At 44.4% G+C, this 14,985-nt stretch overlaps 1 protein-coding gene across 1 annotated transcript in view; it reads right to left on the reverse strand.

Annotated features, from left to right (window-relative positions):
• The window catches only part of LOC124547172 (beta-glucuronidase-like), a 94,126-nt gene that overhangs the window by 49,601 nt on the left and 29,540 nt on the right, over nt 1-14,985 (reverse strand). The window contains exons 4-6 of the mRNA XM_047125090.1: nt 13,385-13,530; nt 6,224-6,426; nt 1,057-1,203 (exon numbers count right to left, since the gene is read on the reverse strand). Of these exons, the coding sequence (XP_046981046.1) occupies nt 1,057-1,203; nt 6,224-6,426; nt 13,385-13,530 (496 nt within the window). The remainder of the gene's footprint in view (nt 1-1,056; nt 1,204-6,223; nt 6,427-13,384; nt 13,531-14,985) is intronic.

Below are 14,985 nucleotides of genomic sequence, written 5' to 3' on the forward strand. Positions count from 1 at the left end.
TAAGACGCCGAGTGTCGGAACAGTTTCATTGTCTTCTTCCTAACAGACATATGGTATTATCTGGAGATATGCTATGCTTTTAGGCATAGTTTGCTGACCAATGTCCCATCTCCTGGTAATGAGCATCGTCGGAAGATAGGTATATTAATTCCTTGGTGTTAACTTTTTCATAAAACGAGTACTTCGACCACTTCGGTAGTAGGGAGAAAGAAATGCTGTTTCTAGTAACAATTAGTTATTCCATATTCTATAGGTTATTTGTGCCACGTCTGTATTGCTACTTGATAGCCGTTTACGGGTCAATAATGATGCAGCGCCTTTAAATTTCATACAACTGGGCGTATTAGTGCGTAACAATACACATGTTAGCAATGAAATTAATTATATTTAAAAGCAAAGTAAACATCTTTGTCTCCTATGCTACGCATGGCCCCAATCTTAAACTTTGTTCGTACTATTCCTCTGCATCCTTACAGTTTAAGATGCTAAAATGTAAGTGATGAAATACTTTTGTACGAGCAGTTGAACATCTTTATGAGTCACTAATACCAAGTGCTATAAATGTGGACAGTTAAGGTCTCTTCAAATCGTGATTTCATGGTTTGGCAGATTTATTTTGATTTTAAGTTTATGACCCGACGCCCTTGCTCTCATCACAGCCATCAATTGACAAAAGCGAAGGCTTGTGCGCCATTTGTGTGGGACTTTTGTTATCTTGGTTTTCTGTGCTACCGTATATTCTGCGGTGGAGATTGGGGACCAGTCAAGCATACGTCTAAACGGGCGTGGAATACCGTGTAAAAACACACCGAGGCTGTTCGTTGTACCAGAACAACGACCGTTAACCCGCAGAACGCCTTCCATTCGGGTCTATCCAACCTCCCTGTCTGGCAACCTAGTGTGCTGTGACATAAGCTCTATGAACAGGTCATTCATGACGAATTCAACTACCTTGTGTATATATGCTGAAAGTATTGTCGGAATGCCTGTCTCCAAGGAAAATGTTGGAGGTATCGCTGTAGGTCTAACATGCAGATAGGAGTGTACAATACTTACGTCAGCGTCTTCGTGTCGGCCAAAGCCTCGCAAGTAGACAGGTCGGTCGTTGATGAGCAGCGACGAGTTGTCCCAGGCGAGTCGGCGGATGCCGACGGGCAGCCGGTACACGTCCTCCGTACCCCATTCCGATGACGTCAGCCGCACCTGCAGCATTACAAGGCAGCGAATTAGCCAACTTCGACCACTGTAGATGCAGGAAAACATGTACCTGTCTTCATACGGATCGAGGCCGTTAACTAGGCTACCACACGGTCGCTAAAGGATACGCACTGATTAAAACAGCTTGTCTTTTTCATCTCCCAGTATGATTCCTTAAAGAATTTTTCAGAAATCTATACAAATTACAGCATTAATAAATTCTTGAGAAGCCCAAGAAATTTGCGTCAAGCGGGTATAGAAATGGGAAAATCGATGCATCAACCCCCGATATGCAGATTTTGCCCAATATGTACAAAAAGTTGATACAGTCCTGTAACAGAGACTGTTTGTGAGTTTGATTATTCTAATCCCCTGGCTGCGTTATGAGCGCTGCGCAGGTTCTGATAAACACAGGTACGAGTCGATTAGAGCAAATAATTACTAACCGAGGTGTTAGACAAGGGTTTGAACTATCACCTACCCTTTTTTGTATTCACATTAACTACATTCTTTGTAGGCGGCAAGGTAAAGTAAAGTAAACGAAGGAATTAAGGTAACGAATGAGGAATAACTGAAGGCCCTTTTGTTAACAGCCGACATCGCTATTATCCAAAGGGATGAACAAGACCTCCAAAGATCATTATACCAGCTGAACGAAATTTGTAAGAAATACAACTTTAAGATTTATAATAATGAAACGAAAATAATGGAATTCCGATGAAAATATTCAATCAGAACAAAAACTGTTTTTGATAGTTCAGTTTTCGAACAAGACTCTCAAATCTTTTATTTAGGCTGTGCTATAAGCTTTGATTTTTACTCTGATACTGAAAAAGAAACACACAAACACACAAGTTGCCCGTTGGACACTGTAGACCGGCAGTACACCCGTGATTTGTGGTACTACTAGCAGAACATTAGGCCATGAAGTACAAAGAGAGACAATCCTGAAATTCTAAAAAGTGATAGCAGTTCTTGTGCTACGCTATGGCAGCGAAAGCTGAGGTACCACAAAATAAGAAAGAAAGACACGATAATAAAATTCACACAGCAGCGATGACTTTCCCAAGGCAGTCGAAGGACTGCAAAAGAAGAGACATGATTATAAATGAAGGTATTAGAACATAATTAAATAATTCCAACATGAATGAAGAAACACAAAAATATCGCGAAGATTGGAGACACCACCACAACAAAGTGCGAGATCACGAGGATTTCTCAGAAGATCGTGAAATACAAGCGAAATGGGAAAAATGAGATACCGGAAGACCTCGAAAAAGATCGGAGTGATTTTGTTTGTCTGGGTTTAGAACAGGCAACAGCCTACTCGTTGCAAAGAAGAAGAAGATAATTAACCAAAAGTATTAATTATTAGTGCCGCTGCAAAAGCCACGAATTTTAATATTTTAGTATTTCTTCTACGTTTTTTGGTTATAACACGTATGTTTTCCAATACGTAGTTTAATGTAAGGCATGGAAGGTTATAGTTTCAACTTTAAAAAAATTCACACTGTCGTCCGTATCAGCAATTCCATGGTTAACAAACTACATTTGTTCCTGCCTTTTTCAGCCTGACGATAATTAGATAGCATCAGAACGTTATTTAAATATTCAAAAAATCTGCAGTGTGTCAAGGAAATTGAAAGTATGGAAGAGTAATCTCGAAAGGTAGGTAGAAGTGTTATATTAACTTCATATTCAATGATAGCTCTCCTGTTGTTCTCTTCAGTAAGTGGAAAAGGGATCCCAGATGTTTCGGTTGGGTTTCGTGATGGAGAGGTCTCTAAATAAGCATGTCCAGTGCTGTCGTTTGGTTGGCTTTCTCGGAGTTTGTGTAGGCACACCAAATGCTTATTGTAGACTGAGGAGAGAAAGCTCATGGGATAGCGATATGCACACATACTTAAGTACGGTGCACTGGCGGAGCTGTCATCTATACTCAAGTGATCCATGTGAAAAGGTTTCCGACGTGATTACTCGTATGTCCACTCGAATGAAATTAACAGACTTTGAACGCGGAATGGTAGCTGGAGCTAGAGACATGGGACATTCCATTTCAGAAACCGTTAGGGAATTCAACACTACGAGATCCACAGTGGCAAGAGTGTGCCGAAAATACCAGATTTGAGACATTACTTCTCAACACGGACAATGCAGAGGCCGACGGCCTTCACTTAATGACCGAGAGCAGTGGCGTTTGCGTAGAGTTTGCAGTGCTAGCAAACAAGCAACACTGTATGAAATAACTGCAGAAATCAATGTGGGATGTTCGACGAACTTATCTGTTAGGACAGTGCAGCAAAATGTTGCGTTAATTGGCTATGGGAGCTGACGACCGACGTGAATGGCCGACATCGGCTAGAGCACCTCTTCTAGGCTCGTGACCATCTAGGTTGGACTCTAGACGAATGGAAAACAGTTGTCTGGTCAGCTGAGTCTCGATTTCAGTTGGTAAGAGCTGATGGTATGGTTCGAGTGTGGTGCAGACCCCACGAAGCCATGGAATCAAGTTGTCAACAAGGCACTGTGCAAGGTGGTGGTAGCTCCATAGTGGTGCAGGCTGTGTTTACATGGAATGGACTGGATCCTCTGGTCCAACTGAACCGATCATTGAATGGGAATGGCTATGTTCGGCTACTTAGAGACCATTTTCAGCCATCCAAGAACTTAAATGCGGCTTATCACTGGGCCACAGTCTTTCACGATTGGTTTGAAGAATATTCTGGACAATTCGACCGACTGATCTGGTAACCCGGATCGCTCGACATGAATTCCATCGAACATTCATGGGGCATAACCGAGAGGTCAGTTCGTGTACAAAATCCTGCATCGGCAACATTTTCGCTTTTATGGACGGCTATAGAGGTAGCATGACTCGGTATTTCTGCAGGGGACTTCCAACGACTCGTTGAGTCCATACCACGTTGATTTGCTACACTACGCTGGACAAAAGGAGGTCGGACACGGTATTAAGAGGTGTTCAGTGACTTTTGTCACTCCAGTGCATTATGCGTAGCATAAGCCGTGAAAATATTTCGTGACATAGTTGAATCTCAACTATTCTGTACTGACGGCTTTAAACTACGAGGCGTGTTTTTTAAGTATGTACCGTTTTGAAATAGAAAAAAGACGTGCTAAGATATCTCAATAATTTTATTATTACATGAAAGCCTGTACCTTAATCCACTTTTCTACATAATTTCCGTCACTTTTGAGGCACTTGTCGTAACGTTGTACCAGTTTTTGAACACCCTCCTCATAGAAGTCTACCGCCTGACTTGTTAACCACTACGTCACCACTGTTTTTGACTTCGTCGTCGCCTTGAAGACGCTGACCGTCCAGGTGTTTCTTCAAGTGCAGGAACAGATGGTAGTCACTGGGCGCAAGATCGGGGCTGTACAGAGTATGATCTAGAGTTTCCCATCGAAAAGATGTGATGAGATCTTTGGTCCGATTCGCCACATGAGGATGGGCATTGTCTTGCAGCAAAACGATGCCCTTGCTCAACTTGCCAGGTCTTTTGTTCTGAGTCCGCAGCTCGTGGTCGCGCGGTAGCGTTCTTGCTTCCCGCGCCCGGGTTCCCGGGTTCGATTCCCGGCGGGGTCAGGGATTTTCTCTGCCTCGTGATGACTGGGTGTTGTGTGATGTCCTTAGGTTAGTTAGGTTTAGGTAGTTCTAAGTTCTAGGGGACTGATGACCATAGATGTTAAGTTCCATAGTGCTCAGAGCCATTTTTTTGTTCTGAATTGAACTGCGCAGATTGTGCAATGTCTTGCAGTAAGCTGCCACATTGATTGTCTCATTACGAGGAAGAAACTCCACAAGCAAGCACTGTGCACATGATTTCCCGGGCAGAAATTGTATGCTTAAACTTCTCTTTTCTGGGTGAATCTGAATACCGCCATACCATGGACTGTTGCTTTGATTTTGGTGTGACGTAGGCCATCCATGTTTCATCGCCCATAACAATTTGGCTTAAGAAATCATCACCGTCTTTGTGGCACGGCTCAAGTAAAGTCAATGCACTGTCTAAACGTTTGGTTTTGTGCACACCCGCCAACATTTTCAGTACCCAACGTGCGCACAATTTTCGGTAATTCAAGTGCTCGGTCACAATGCTAAACAGAACACTACGAGAAACATTAGTAAAGTAATCCCGCAAGGAGGAAATCGTAAAGCGTCTGTCTTCTCTCACCTTATTGTCCACTTCCTGTACCAAACTTTCATTAACGACCGAAGGACGCCCGCTCCGTTGTTTGTGAGGCCATCTTTAAATGTTCTCACCCACTTTCCTACCATTCCATCACTCAATGTTTTCTCCGTAAACTGCACAGATCTCGCGATGAATATCGATCGCTTTTCGGCCTTTAGCACTAAGAAGTCTTATAACAGCTCGTACTTCACATTCGGCTTGACTGACGATTATTGGAGGCATCTTGAACACTCGGTGCACAACGTAAACAAGGAAGAATCAGACTGTAATGGCGTCAGTGCGTAGACAAGAGATGTAAATACCCAGTGCGCATGCACAGAACGCCGACCGCAGCGCTGCGGCCGCGGTGTGGCAAAACGGTACTTACTTAAAAAACACGTCTCGTACATGTCCTAATTATAGCTTCTAGCCTCCAGTACAAAGGCACTTGTAGATGTGGAAAGTTATTCCTCTACATGACAGGAGTGAAATTATTTCAACTATTTCAGGTGGAGATTAATGTCATAAGGGAAGACATTGAATTGTGCAACTGAAATAGCGTGGCCGGCCGCGGTGGCCGTGCGGTTCTGGCGCTGCAGTCCGGAACCGTGCGGCTGCTACGGTCGCAGGTTCGAATCCTGCCTCGGGCATGGATGTGTGTGATGTCCTTAGGTTAGTTAGGTTTAAGTAGTTCTAAGTTCTAGGGGACTAATGACCTAAGATGTTAAGTCCCATAGTGCTCAGAGCCATTTGAACCAAATAGCGTGATTGGATAACGCTTGAAACAGAGGCCAAGCGCGTGAGGCGAGGTGTGGCGTGGCGTGGCGCCTTACCTGCAAGGTGTAGAGGTATCCCGGCCGCGGGTGCATGAGGTAGGGCCACCATGCGTGCGCGTCGGGCACGCGGATCTCGCCCTGCAGCCCGTTGCTGGAGTCGCTGGAGCCCACCACCACGCCGTCCGCGTCCAGAAGGTCCACGCGGCACTGCGGCGCCTCCATAGAGTAGCCCGCGTACGTCACGTTGTACCGTACCGTCCCTGCAAGCCGCAAGTAACACCATGCTAGCCAAGTCTAGTTACGATGCCGTCAACCACAGCCATTCAAGAAGCATCTTAATTTCTAAAATGCTGAAAAACCATTATGTACCATCCTTATACCTAGTATAGCTAGAGATTTTATCGAAAATCTCTTTCTCAGTGCTCTTTTCAACAGAGGAAAGAACTAGGCAGAATAGCCAACGTGATAAAGTTAAAAGTAAACCTGCGTACACCGCAATGTCATTTCGTCGACTCCGCTCCTGACAGCTGAGTGGTCAACGCGACGGAATGTCATACCTAACGGCCCGGGTTCGATTCCCGGCTGGGTCGGAGATTTTCTCGTCTTAGGGACTGGGTGTTGTGTTGTCCTTATCATCATCATCATCATCATCATCATCATCATCATCATCATCATCATCATCATCATTTCATCCCCATCGACACACAAGTCACCGAAGTGGCGTCTAAAGACTGGCACCAGACGAACGCTCTACGCGACGGAAGGCCCTAGCCACACGGCATTTCCATTTTCCATTTCGTCGAGATCGGGTGTTCTGCCCGTGGTCCACGTGTTCCCATCACGATATTTCGACGTCGAAACTCTACGTCTTCTTCAGGTGTTCGCGAGACTGTCCCAGGGAACCCCTGATGAAGACGTCAAGTTACGGCATCGAAATATCTTGTTGGGAAGATATGCACCACCAGCAGGACACCCTATCTCGACGAGGTAACAACGAACCGCCGAGAAATACTAAGGAATTACGGCATTCTTATTGTTAGTGCACTTCAGTAGAGCACATCGTCTGCCCAATAATTACCGTATTTTACGCACTTTTTTCTTCGAAAAATTGCCTCCAAAATTCTGGTGTGTCTTATACTCGAAATTAACATAAAATATCCAGTGTTTGATTTAAAATTCCAGCCAATCTTAAAATGGTCATAAATTGGATGCCGCGCGAAATCTGTCTGTATCTGGCAACATTGATTCAACTGGCAGCAGCAATGCACCGATGCGACGAACATGAGTTGCGGGGATTCACAAGCTCTCTAACATTGTTTCCTTCAGGCCCCGCCACCACAGTCCAGAACAGTGACCAACCTATGATGCGTTATTGCAAAATGGTTCAAATGGCTCTGAGCACTATGGGACTTAACATCTGAGGTCATCAGTCGCCTAGAACTTAGAACTGCTTAAACCTAACCAACCTAAGGACATCACACACATCCATGCCCAAAGCAGGATTCGAACCTGCGACCGTAGAGATCGCGCGTTTCCCGACTGAAATGCCTAGAACCGCTCGGCCACATCGGCCGGCGCGTTATTGCAGTCTACGGCGACAGTGAACTTGAACTGCGAGTGGTTTGTGTTATCGGTAACAGTACAATTTTTTTTTTGGTATCTGGTTTCGTAAAGGAAAAAAATAAAAGGAATCCATTAGATGCGGGCTGTAAATTGAGAATATCAGCACATACAGAAGAACATGGAAACAGAGAAACTGAGTGGCATTTCAGCCTTCTACCAATAGAAAAAAAACCATTCCAGATGGGCAAGCTGGGAAAGAAGAACGGAAAAAGTTAAGAAGACTAAATGTGCAAAGAGAGGACTGAATATACAATGACCAAAACTAGAAGATGATGTACTGAAATGGATTCAAGGACATCGTCAAAATGGCATTGGATTTAATACAAGAATGATTCAAATACACGGTCATATGCTAGCGCTACAATGAACGTAACTGGCTTTAAGGGTGGAGTTGGTCGTGCTACTGGTTTATGACGCGTCATGGACTTAGCATGCGAACCAAAACCAAAATACCTCAGAAAATGCCACAAGAGTATGAAGAGAAAATATCTTTCCATCGATTTATTACTCAATATCAAAAGAAAACTAGTGCGGAACGAAGTCAAATAGCGATTAAGAACGAAACTCCTCAGACATATGAGGTGCCGAGTAACAAAACTGTTGCCACAGAAGGTGCTAAAACTGTAACTATAAAAACAAGTGGATATGAAAAAAAAGCTCTACGCTTTTGTCCTTTCACGTTGTGCTGGCGGTACTAAACTTAATCCAATAATCATTTTCAAGAGTAAGACAATACCAAAACCTTCTGAAGTACCTCCAGGTGACAGTTTACACGTACATGACAAAGGTTGCATGGAAGAGACTGGTATGACATTATGGATTAACGGAGTGTGGGAGAGAAGGAAAGGTGCTTCATTGAGGAAGAGTTCTCTTCTTGTGCTAGATCAGTTTAGTAATCATTTGAAAAATTCTGTGGAAGAGAAATTGAGACAGGGAAATACAGAACTTGGTGCTATTCCGGGAAAACTTACTCCACAAACCGTGCGGGGTGGCCGCGCGGTTAGATGTGCCATGTCATGGACTGCCCGGCTCCTCCTCCCGCCGGAGGTTCGAGTCGTCCTTCGGGGACGTGTCTATGTGTGTGGGGGGTGGGGGGGGGGAAGGGGAAGGGGTAGGGAGGGGGAGGGGGAGGGGGAGGGGGAGGGAGAGGGAGAGAGTGTCTACCATCACGGGTTTCCTGGATGGCTCTGTTGCTCGCAGTTCGACGACGCACAGACTTGGTCAACGCGTTCTCTAAGGCATACAGATCGTCTGAGATGTATTGTGTGAACTGTAGCCTGCCAGCTTTCGCCAAACGCTTTTCCAAATCCTCGTACAACCCGTTCTCCGAGATGGAATGGAGTCATAATAGAGCTCTTGCATCATGTCAAGTATGTATTAGATTTAGAGATGACCACATAATCCGTTAACTCCATTGTTGTGGGGAACAGATGTTTGATTTTGTTTCTCTTTTTGAATGATTATATAAGATGAACATCAACAAAAGCAAAACGAGGATGATGGAATGTAGTCGAATTAAGTCGGGTGACGCTGAGGGAATTAGATTAGGAAATGACACTTAAAGTAGTAAAGGAGTTTTGCTATTTGGGGAGCAAAATAACTGATGGTGGTCGAAGTAGAGAGTATATAAAATGTAGACTGGCAATGGCAAGGAAAGCGTTTCTGAAGAAGAGAAATTTGTTAACATCGAGTATGAATTTAAGTGTCAGGAAATCGTTTCTGAAAGTATTTGTATGGAGTGTAGCCATGCATGGAAGTGAAACATTGACGATAAATAGTTTGGACAAGAAGAGAATAGAAGGTTTCGAAATGTGGAGCTACAGAAGAATGCTGAAGATTAGATGGGTAGATCACATAAATAATGAGGTGGTATCGAATAGAATTGGGCAACAACAACAACAACAACAACAACAACAACAACATCTCCTTTCCGGAGTCTGTCTATTGGGTTGGTGCGTAAGTTTGTAGCGGTTTTGTTTTGCATGTTGGTATTCCAGCTGCTATGCATTTATTTATAGATTGTCTCTTTTTTTGGGGGTCTACAGTTAATGTTTGAGCTTACATATTGTCATTTGGAGGCAGTGCGTGGAGCTGTGGACACTAGAAAATGGAGTACCAAGCGGAGAAATCGGAACATTTCCGACATTCTTCTGTTTGCGTTCAATAGACGGTTGAGAGCAGAGGATACAGCCAGAAACATTTTCGCCTTCTATGGAGTTAATTACATTAGACAGAGCACTGTAAGATAATGGTTTCTTCGTTTTAATGAGGATCGTTTTGACATTATTGACTATCCACGTTCAGGAAGACCTTCGGGGTTTGCTGAAAATGTTTAAACGCATTAATCCACATTTATCCACTATAGTGTATTCGAAAACTGGCAAATGTGATGAACTGTTATCATCCTACCATTGTCCGACATTTTCATTCAATAGGGAAGGTTAAAATATCATATGTATGGGTACCTCAAGCTCTAGGTCAAAAGCACAAAAATCAGAGGGTGGGCATATCTGCATTTCTACTTGCTCGTCATCAATTGGCTCGTGAACAACACTAACCATTCCTATCCCTTATCGTTAGCGGTGACTAGAAATGGTTTCTTTAAGCTAACATAACGAAAACAAGGGAATGATTGAACCCAAACAAAGCAGGAACTCCCCCATCCATAAAAGATAATATTATGTATCTGGTGGATCAGGGACTGTATGGTGTACTACGAATCGGTTCCCCAAGGTGTAACCATCACTGCTGACATTTCTTGTCAACAACTGAGACGTCTTGCAAACGTTGTCCAAGGACAACGACAAAGAACACTGGGTGAAGTGATGCAACCGCACGATAACGCCCGTCCGTATTCTGCTAGACTGACAAAAAACACTAAGTAGGAGTTGGGTTGGGAAGTCATACCGCAGCCATCTGATTCATCTGGTCTTACGTCCTCAGATTTTCAGCTTCTCCGCTCTCTATCGAACAACCTTCAAGGCATTTCCTCTCCGGAGGAAAATGCGCTCCGAACATGGCTGGACTAGTTCTTCGGCTGAAAACTTCGTGATGTCTACAGTCGCGGAATATGCAAGTTACACCAGTGCTGGCAGACTGTTGTAAACAGTAAAGGAGAATATATTATTTATGAAGATTGACAATGGTATGTGTATCTGTTGTGTTTAATAAACTCCTGGAAAGCCGCTATGAACTTATACACCAACCTGTATTTACTTGTTTTGGATCCTATTATGCACAGTGCTTTGTTATTAAGCTTTGCCTTCAACAGTGGAGTGAATTGCAATCAAATGCTCAAAATACTTCATTGCTTAAACTTGTTTCATTTTAACAGTCATTTCATTAGCCCATGCTCTTGGAAAGAGTCATGGCCGTAAGCGCGAGATTCCGATCAGTGGACTCTACCAACAGGAGCTTCGCACATGTGCGGACGCGAGTCATACTTTGAAGCAGCCTTATGCCATTAACCATTCCATGGATTATTAAAAATAAATGGTACTGCGAAACCGATTTGGACACCAAAATGTTTTACGCAGTATTTGACTTAAGTACACTAACTTATATTACTTAACTGCTAGCCCCATTAATGAGGCGCAGACCCTGTTGCACGTTGCTTATGTGACTGTTTCCAACGGCAACAGAAATGTTATTTTCAATTTTCGTGTAACAACTGACCAAATTTAAAATTCTGCATAATCTACTCATTAACAGCTATAATCTTATGTTCAAGGTTTAACATGGTAACGCGAGCATTATGGTTAGAAACTGTGTTTGTGCTTTGAGCCAGTTGAACTCAGAGCGCGCAAATTACCCGCACTATATGCATCCAGTGCTTGGTATTGACAGCACTTAACGACTTCCAATAAGCCTTAATACATGATCCCAAACTTTTTCTGAACTTTATCTCACTTACATGCTTAACGAAATATTTAACACATTAACGCATTTGCAACTTAATCAGACGATTGGAGCTGTTTTATACACGGGAGTTCGATTATTTAAACAACTGGTATTATTTAAGCAACTGGAGGAGGGTGGTTTACGAGTTAAAACAAAGGTAGCCCTGTCGCTCTGACGGCGACACAGCGAACGTGACAACGATTCATCTTATTCTATAAACCTTCTGACACCTCTTCAGGAATTATACTCTCCTTTCAGGATTGTGTTAAATTTTGCCTTGCGAGAATAACAACGCCGTCTATCATTTTTGGCATGTTACGAAGCGCAGTCCTCAACTTCAAGACACATTTTTATTATCGTGCCGTGATGGGCACCGCACCGCTCAACTTTGATTTCATGGTGGCGCAGTCGTACGATTCAGCGGGAGATGTAGAGGGTGCAGTTACCTTCGCCTTGGCAGGAGTACGAGCATCTAAAATGAGTACGCTACAATGGTGTTCGCTGGCGTTTATCTGAAATGGGAAATCGATCAAATAACGTTCCTTGCTCGCTGTGCGGTTCGGTCTTTATTTTGACAACCGATTTTACGAAAGCGTTGTTAAGGATTCGGTCGCAGCTTAATATTCGTGACAAACAAGCATATAGGGGTCTTTGCTGCTCGTTTCACACGCAGTAATTTCATCTTCCGTTTTTTAATCGGTGAAGTCACAAAATCGAAGAAACTCATTCCTGACACGGTGCTCTGATACATGCAAATAACATCGAATATTGCAGAATGTACTTCTACTGAAGCATGCTGTCAGATTAAAACTTCCCTTTCGCGGGCAAGTGCTCTACCACTGAACTGCCCAAGTAGGACTCACGATTTGTCCTCACACCTTAATTTTCGCCTGCACCTCGTCTCCTACCTTTCAGACTCTACAGAAGCTCTCCTGCGAAACTTGCAAGACTAGCACCCATGGAAGAAAGAATATTGCGGAGACATAGCTTAGCCATACCCTGGGGCGATGTTTACAGAATGAAATTTTCGCTCTGCAACGGAATGTGAACTTAAATCAAATTTCTGGGCAGATTAATATCGTCGGACACTGTCAAGCTGCATGAACAGGTGTGTGTCCCACAGATGAAGGACAGGTTTCAGATAAGGGACTGTACACATAGGAGAGAGTATTTTATTAATACCCGTCTAACACACAATTGTCTGCAGTGAGAGGATAAGGTGAACGACACACGTCCATTGTTTTCTACTGTTCCCGTCGATGATGATGTCAACAGAGATTGAGAATTAACTTCGATAAGACAAGGATGGGAACGTAGAACCATGTAAGCATTCGCTTCAGTCGTGTTAGGGACACCACGAAGATCCGAAGCTTACCGTGAGCATCATTTGAGATGAAACCAACATAAAAATTCAGTTTATTCCAATATTTTAACAAAGCACAACACAGAAATCAATTCATGACAATTGCAACAAGTGTTTTCGGCAGTCCAATTGGACTTTCTCCTTGCACAGATCAACAAACGATTTCTCTGTACATTTGCGTCATTAGTTAGCAATGTTTGATTTTCTATATTATATGTGCTTCAGTACCATTAACGACAACGTAAAATGGTGGTCTGTAGTCGAGAATGCATTTACAGTTGAGTTTCCTGTGCATATTTCAACACAGCTGCTGGTGTACGTTGCGTACTTACCGGTCCCGTCGAGCGAGTAGTCAGTGGCGACGTTGAGATCGTCTATGAAGACTGAGGGCGTCGTGTAGAGCAGGACGGGCCGATGGATGCCCGCGTAGTTGAAGAAGTCGAACGAGTACGACTGATACTCCCGCGTGCCGTTTGCGCTGCAACACGCAAAGGAAGAGCACGTGAAAACTCACTGAGTGTCAGACGTAAGATTTATGAAACTAACATGTAAGAAAGGACAACGCTATGCTGCATATCCTTAAAAAATCTGAAATTAAATTACAGGTTCTTACAAAATTCTTTGACAATTTTAAGCTGTTCGCACGCACATGTGCTTCGATCAGCCAGAACATTATGACCACCGATCTGCTATCGATATAAACCCGTCCAGGCGATAGCAGCGTCACCTGGTGAGGAATGACTGCTAGTCAGACACACGCACGGTGCATGTAGCATCAGTGAGCGTGTTGTCCGTGTGTAGAATGGGGAAGGCACTCGGTCTATCCGAGGCTGACCGAAGGCAGATTGTGATGGCCCGGAGGCTCGGCACGAGTATTTCGGAAAATGCACGACTTCTCTGTTGTTCGATGGTGCTGTGGCCAGTGCCTTCAACATGTGGTGAAGCCAAGGTGAAGCCACGTCCAGAACTCGTCGGGTTAGGCGGCCACCCCTCATAGGTGTCAGACGTCATAGGCTGGTCTAACTGGTAGAATAGGACAGGCGGCGAACTGTGGCGGAACTAACATCAGACTTTAATGCAGGGCAGAGTACAAGTGTGACTGAACACACAGCGCACCGAATACTCCTAAAGACGGGCCTCCGCAGCCGAGGACCCATGCATGTGCCATGTTAGCACCACAACATCGGCAACTACGACTGAAATGGGCACGTGACCATCGGCACTGGACGTCGGTGCAGCGGTAGAGCGTTGCATTTGATGGATCCCGGTACCTTCCTCCTCATGCCTATGGGAGTGCAAAAATCCGTCGTCTTCCCCGGGAACAGCTCCTTGACACCTGTACTGCTGGGCGGAAGCAAGCTGATGGCGGCTTCTTTATGCTCTGGAGAACGTTCACGTGGGCATCCACCGGTCTAGTGGAGCTCGTGCAAGGCACCATGACGGCCAAGGAGTATCGTACATTGGTTGCCGATCACGTACTCTTCTTCATGACGCTCGTGTTTCCCGACCAAGTGGCATTTTCCAGCAAGGTAATGCGCCATGTCACAAGGCCAGGAGTGTAATGGAGAGGTTCGAGGTATACAGTGGCGAGTACCTATCGATGTGCTGGCCCCAACAGCTCGTCAGATCTGAATGCGATTGAACGCATCTGGGATGTGAATGAACGTGGCGTCAGAGCTCATGGCCGCCCTTCCCGATATTTACGGGAATTGTGTGATTTGCGAGAGCAGACGTGGTGCCAACTTCCTCCAACGACCCACCAGCGCCTCACTACTTCCATCTCACGACGTGTTACCGTTGTTATCTGTGCCAAAGGTGGACATACCGCCTGTTGATAGGTCGTCTTGATATTCTGGCTGATTAGAGTGTGCTCTTCAGGTGATTACGTGATAGGATCTCGATGTCTTAATTATAACGGAGATGGCACATGAAA

Source organism: Schistocerca americana, chromosome 1 (genome assembly GCF_021461395.2).
Source record: "Schistocerca americana isolate TAMUIC-IGC-003095 chromosome 1, iqSchAmer2.1, whole genome shotgun sequence".
Taxonomy (NCBI): Eukaryota; Metazoa; Arthropoda; class Insecta; order Orthoptera; family Acrididae; genus Schistocerca; species Schistocerca americana.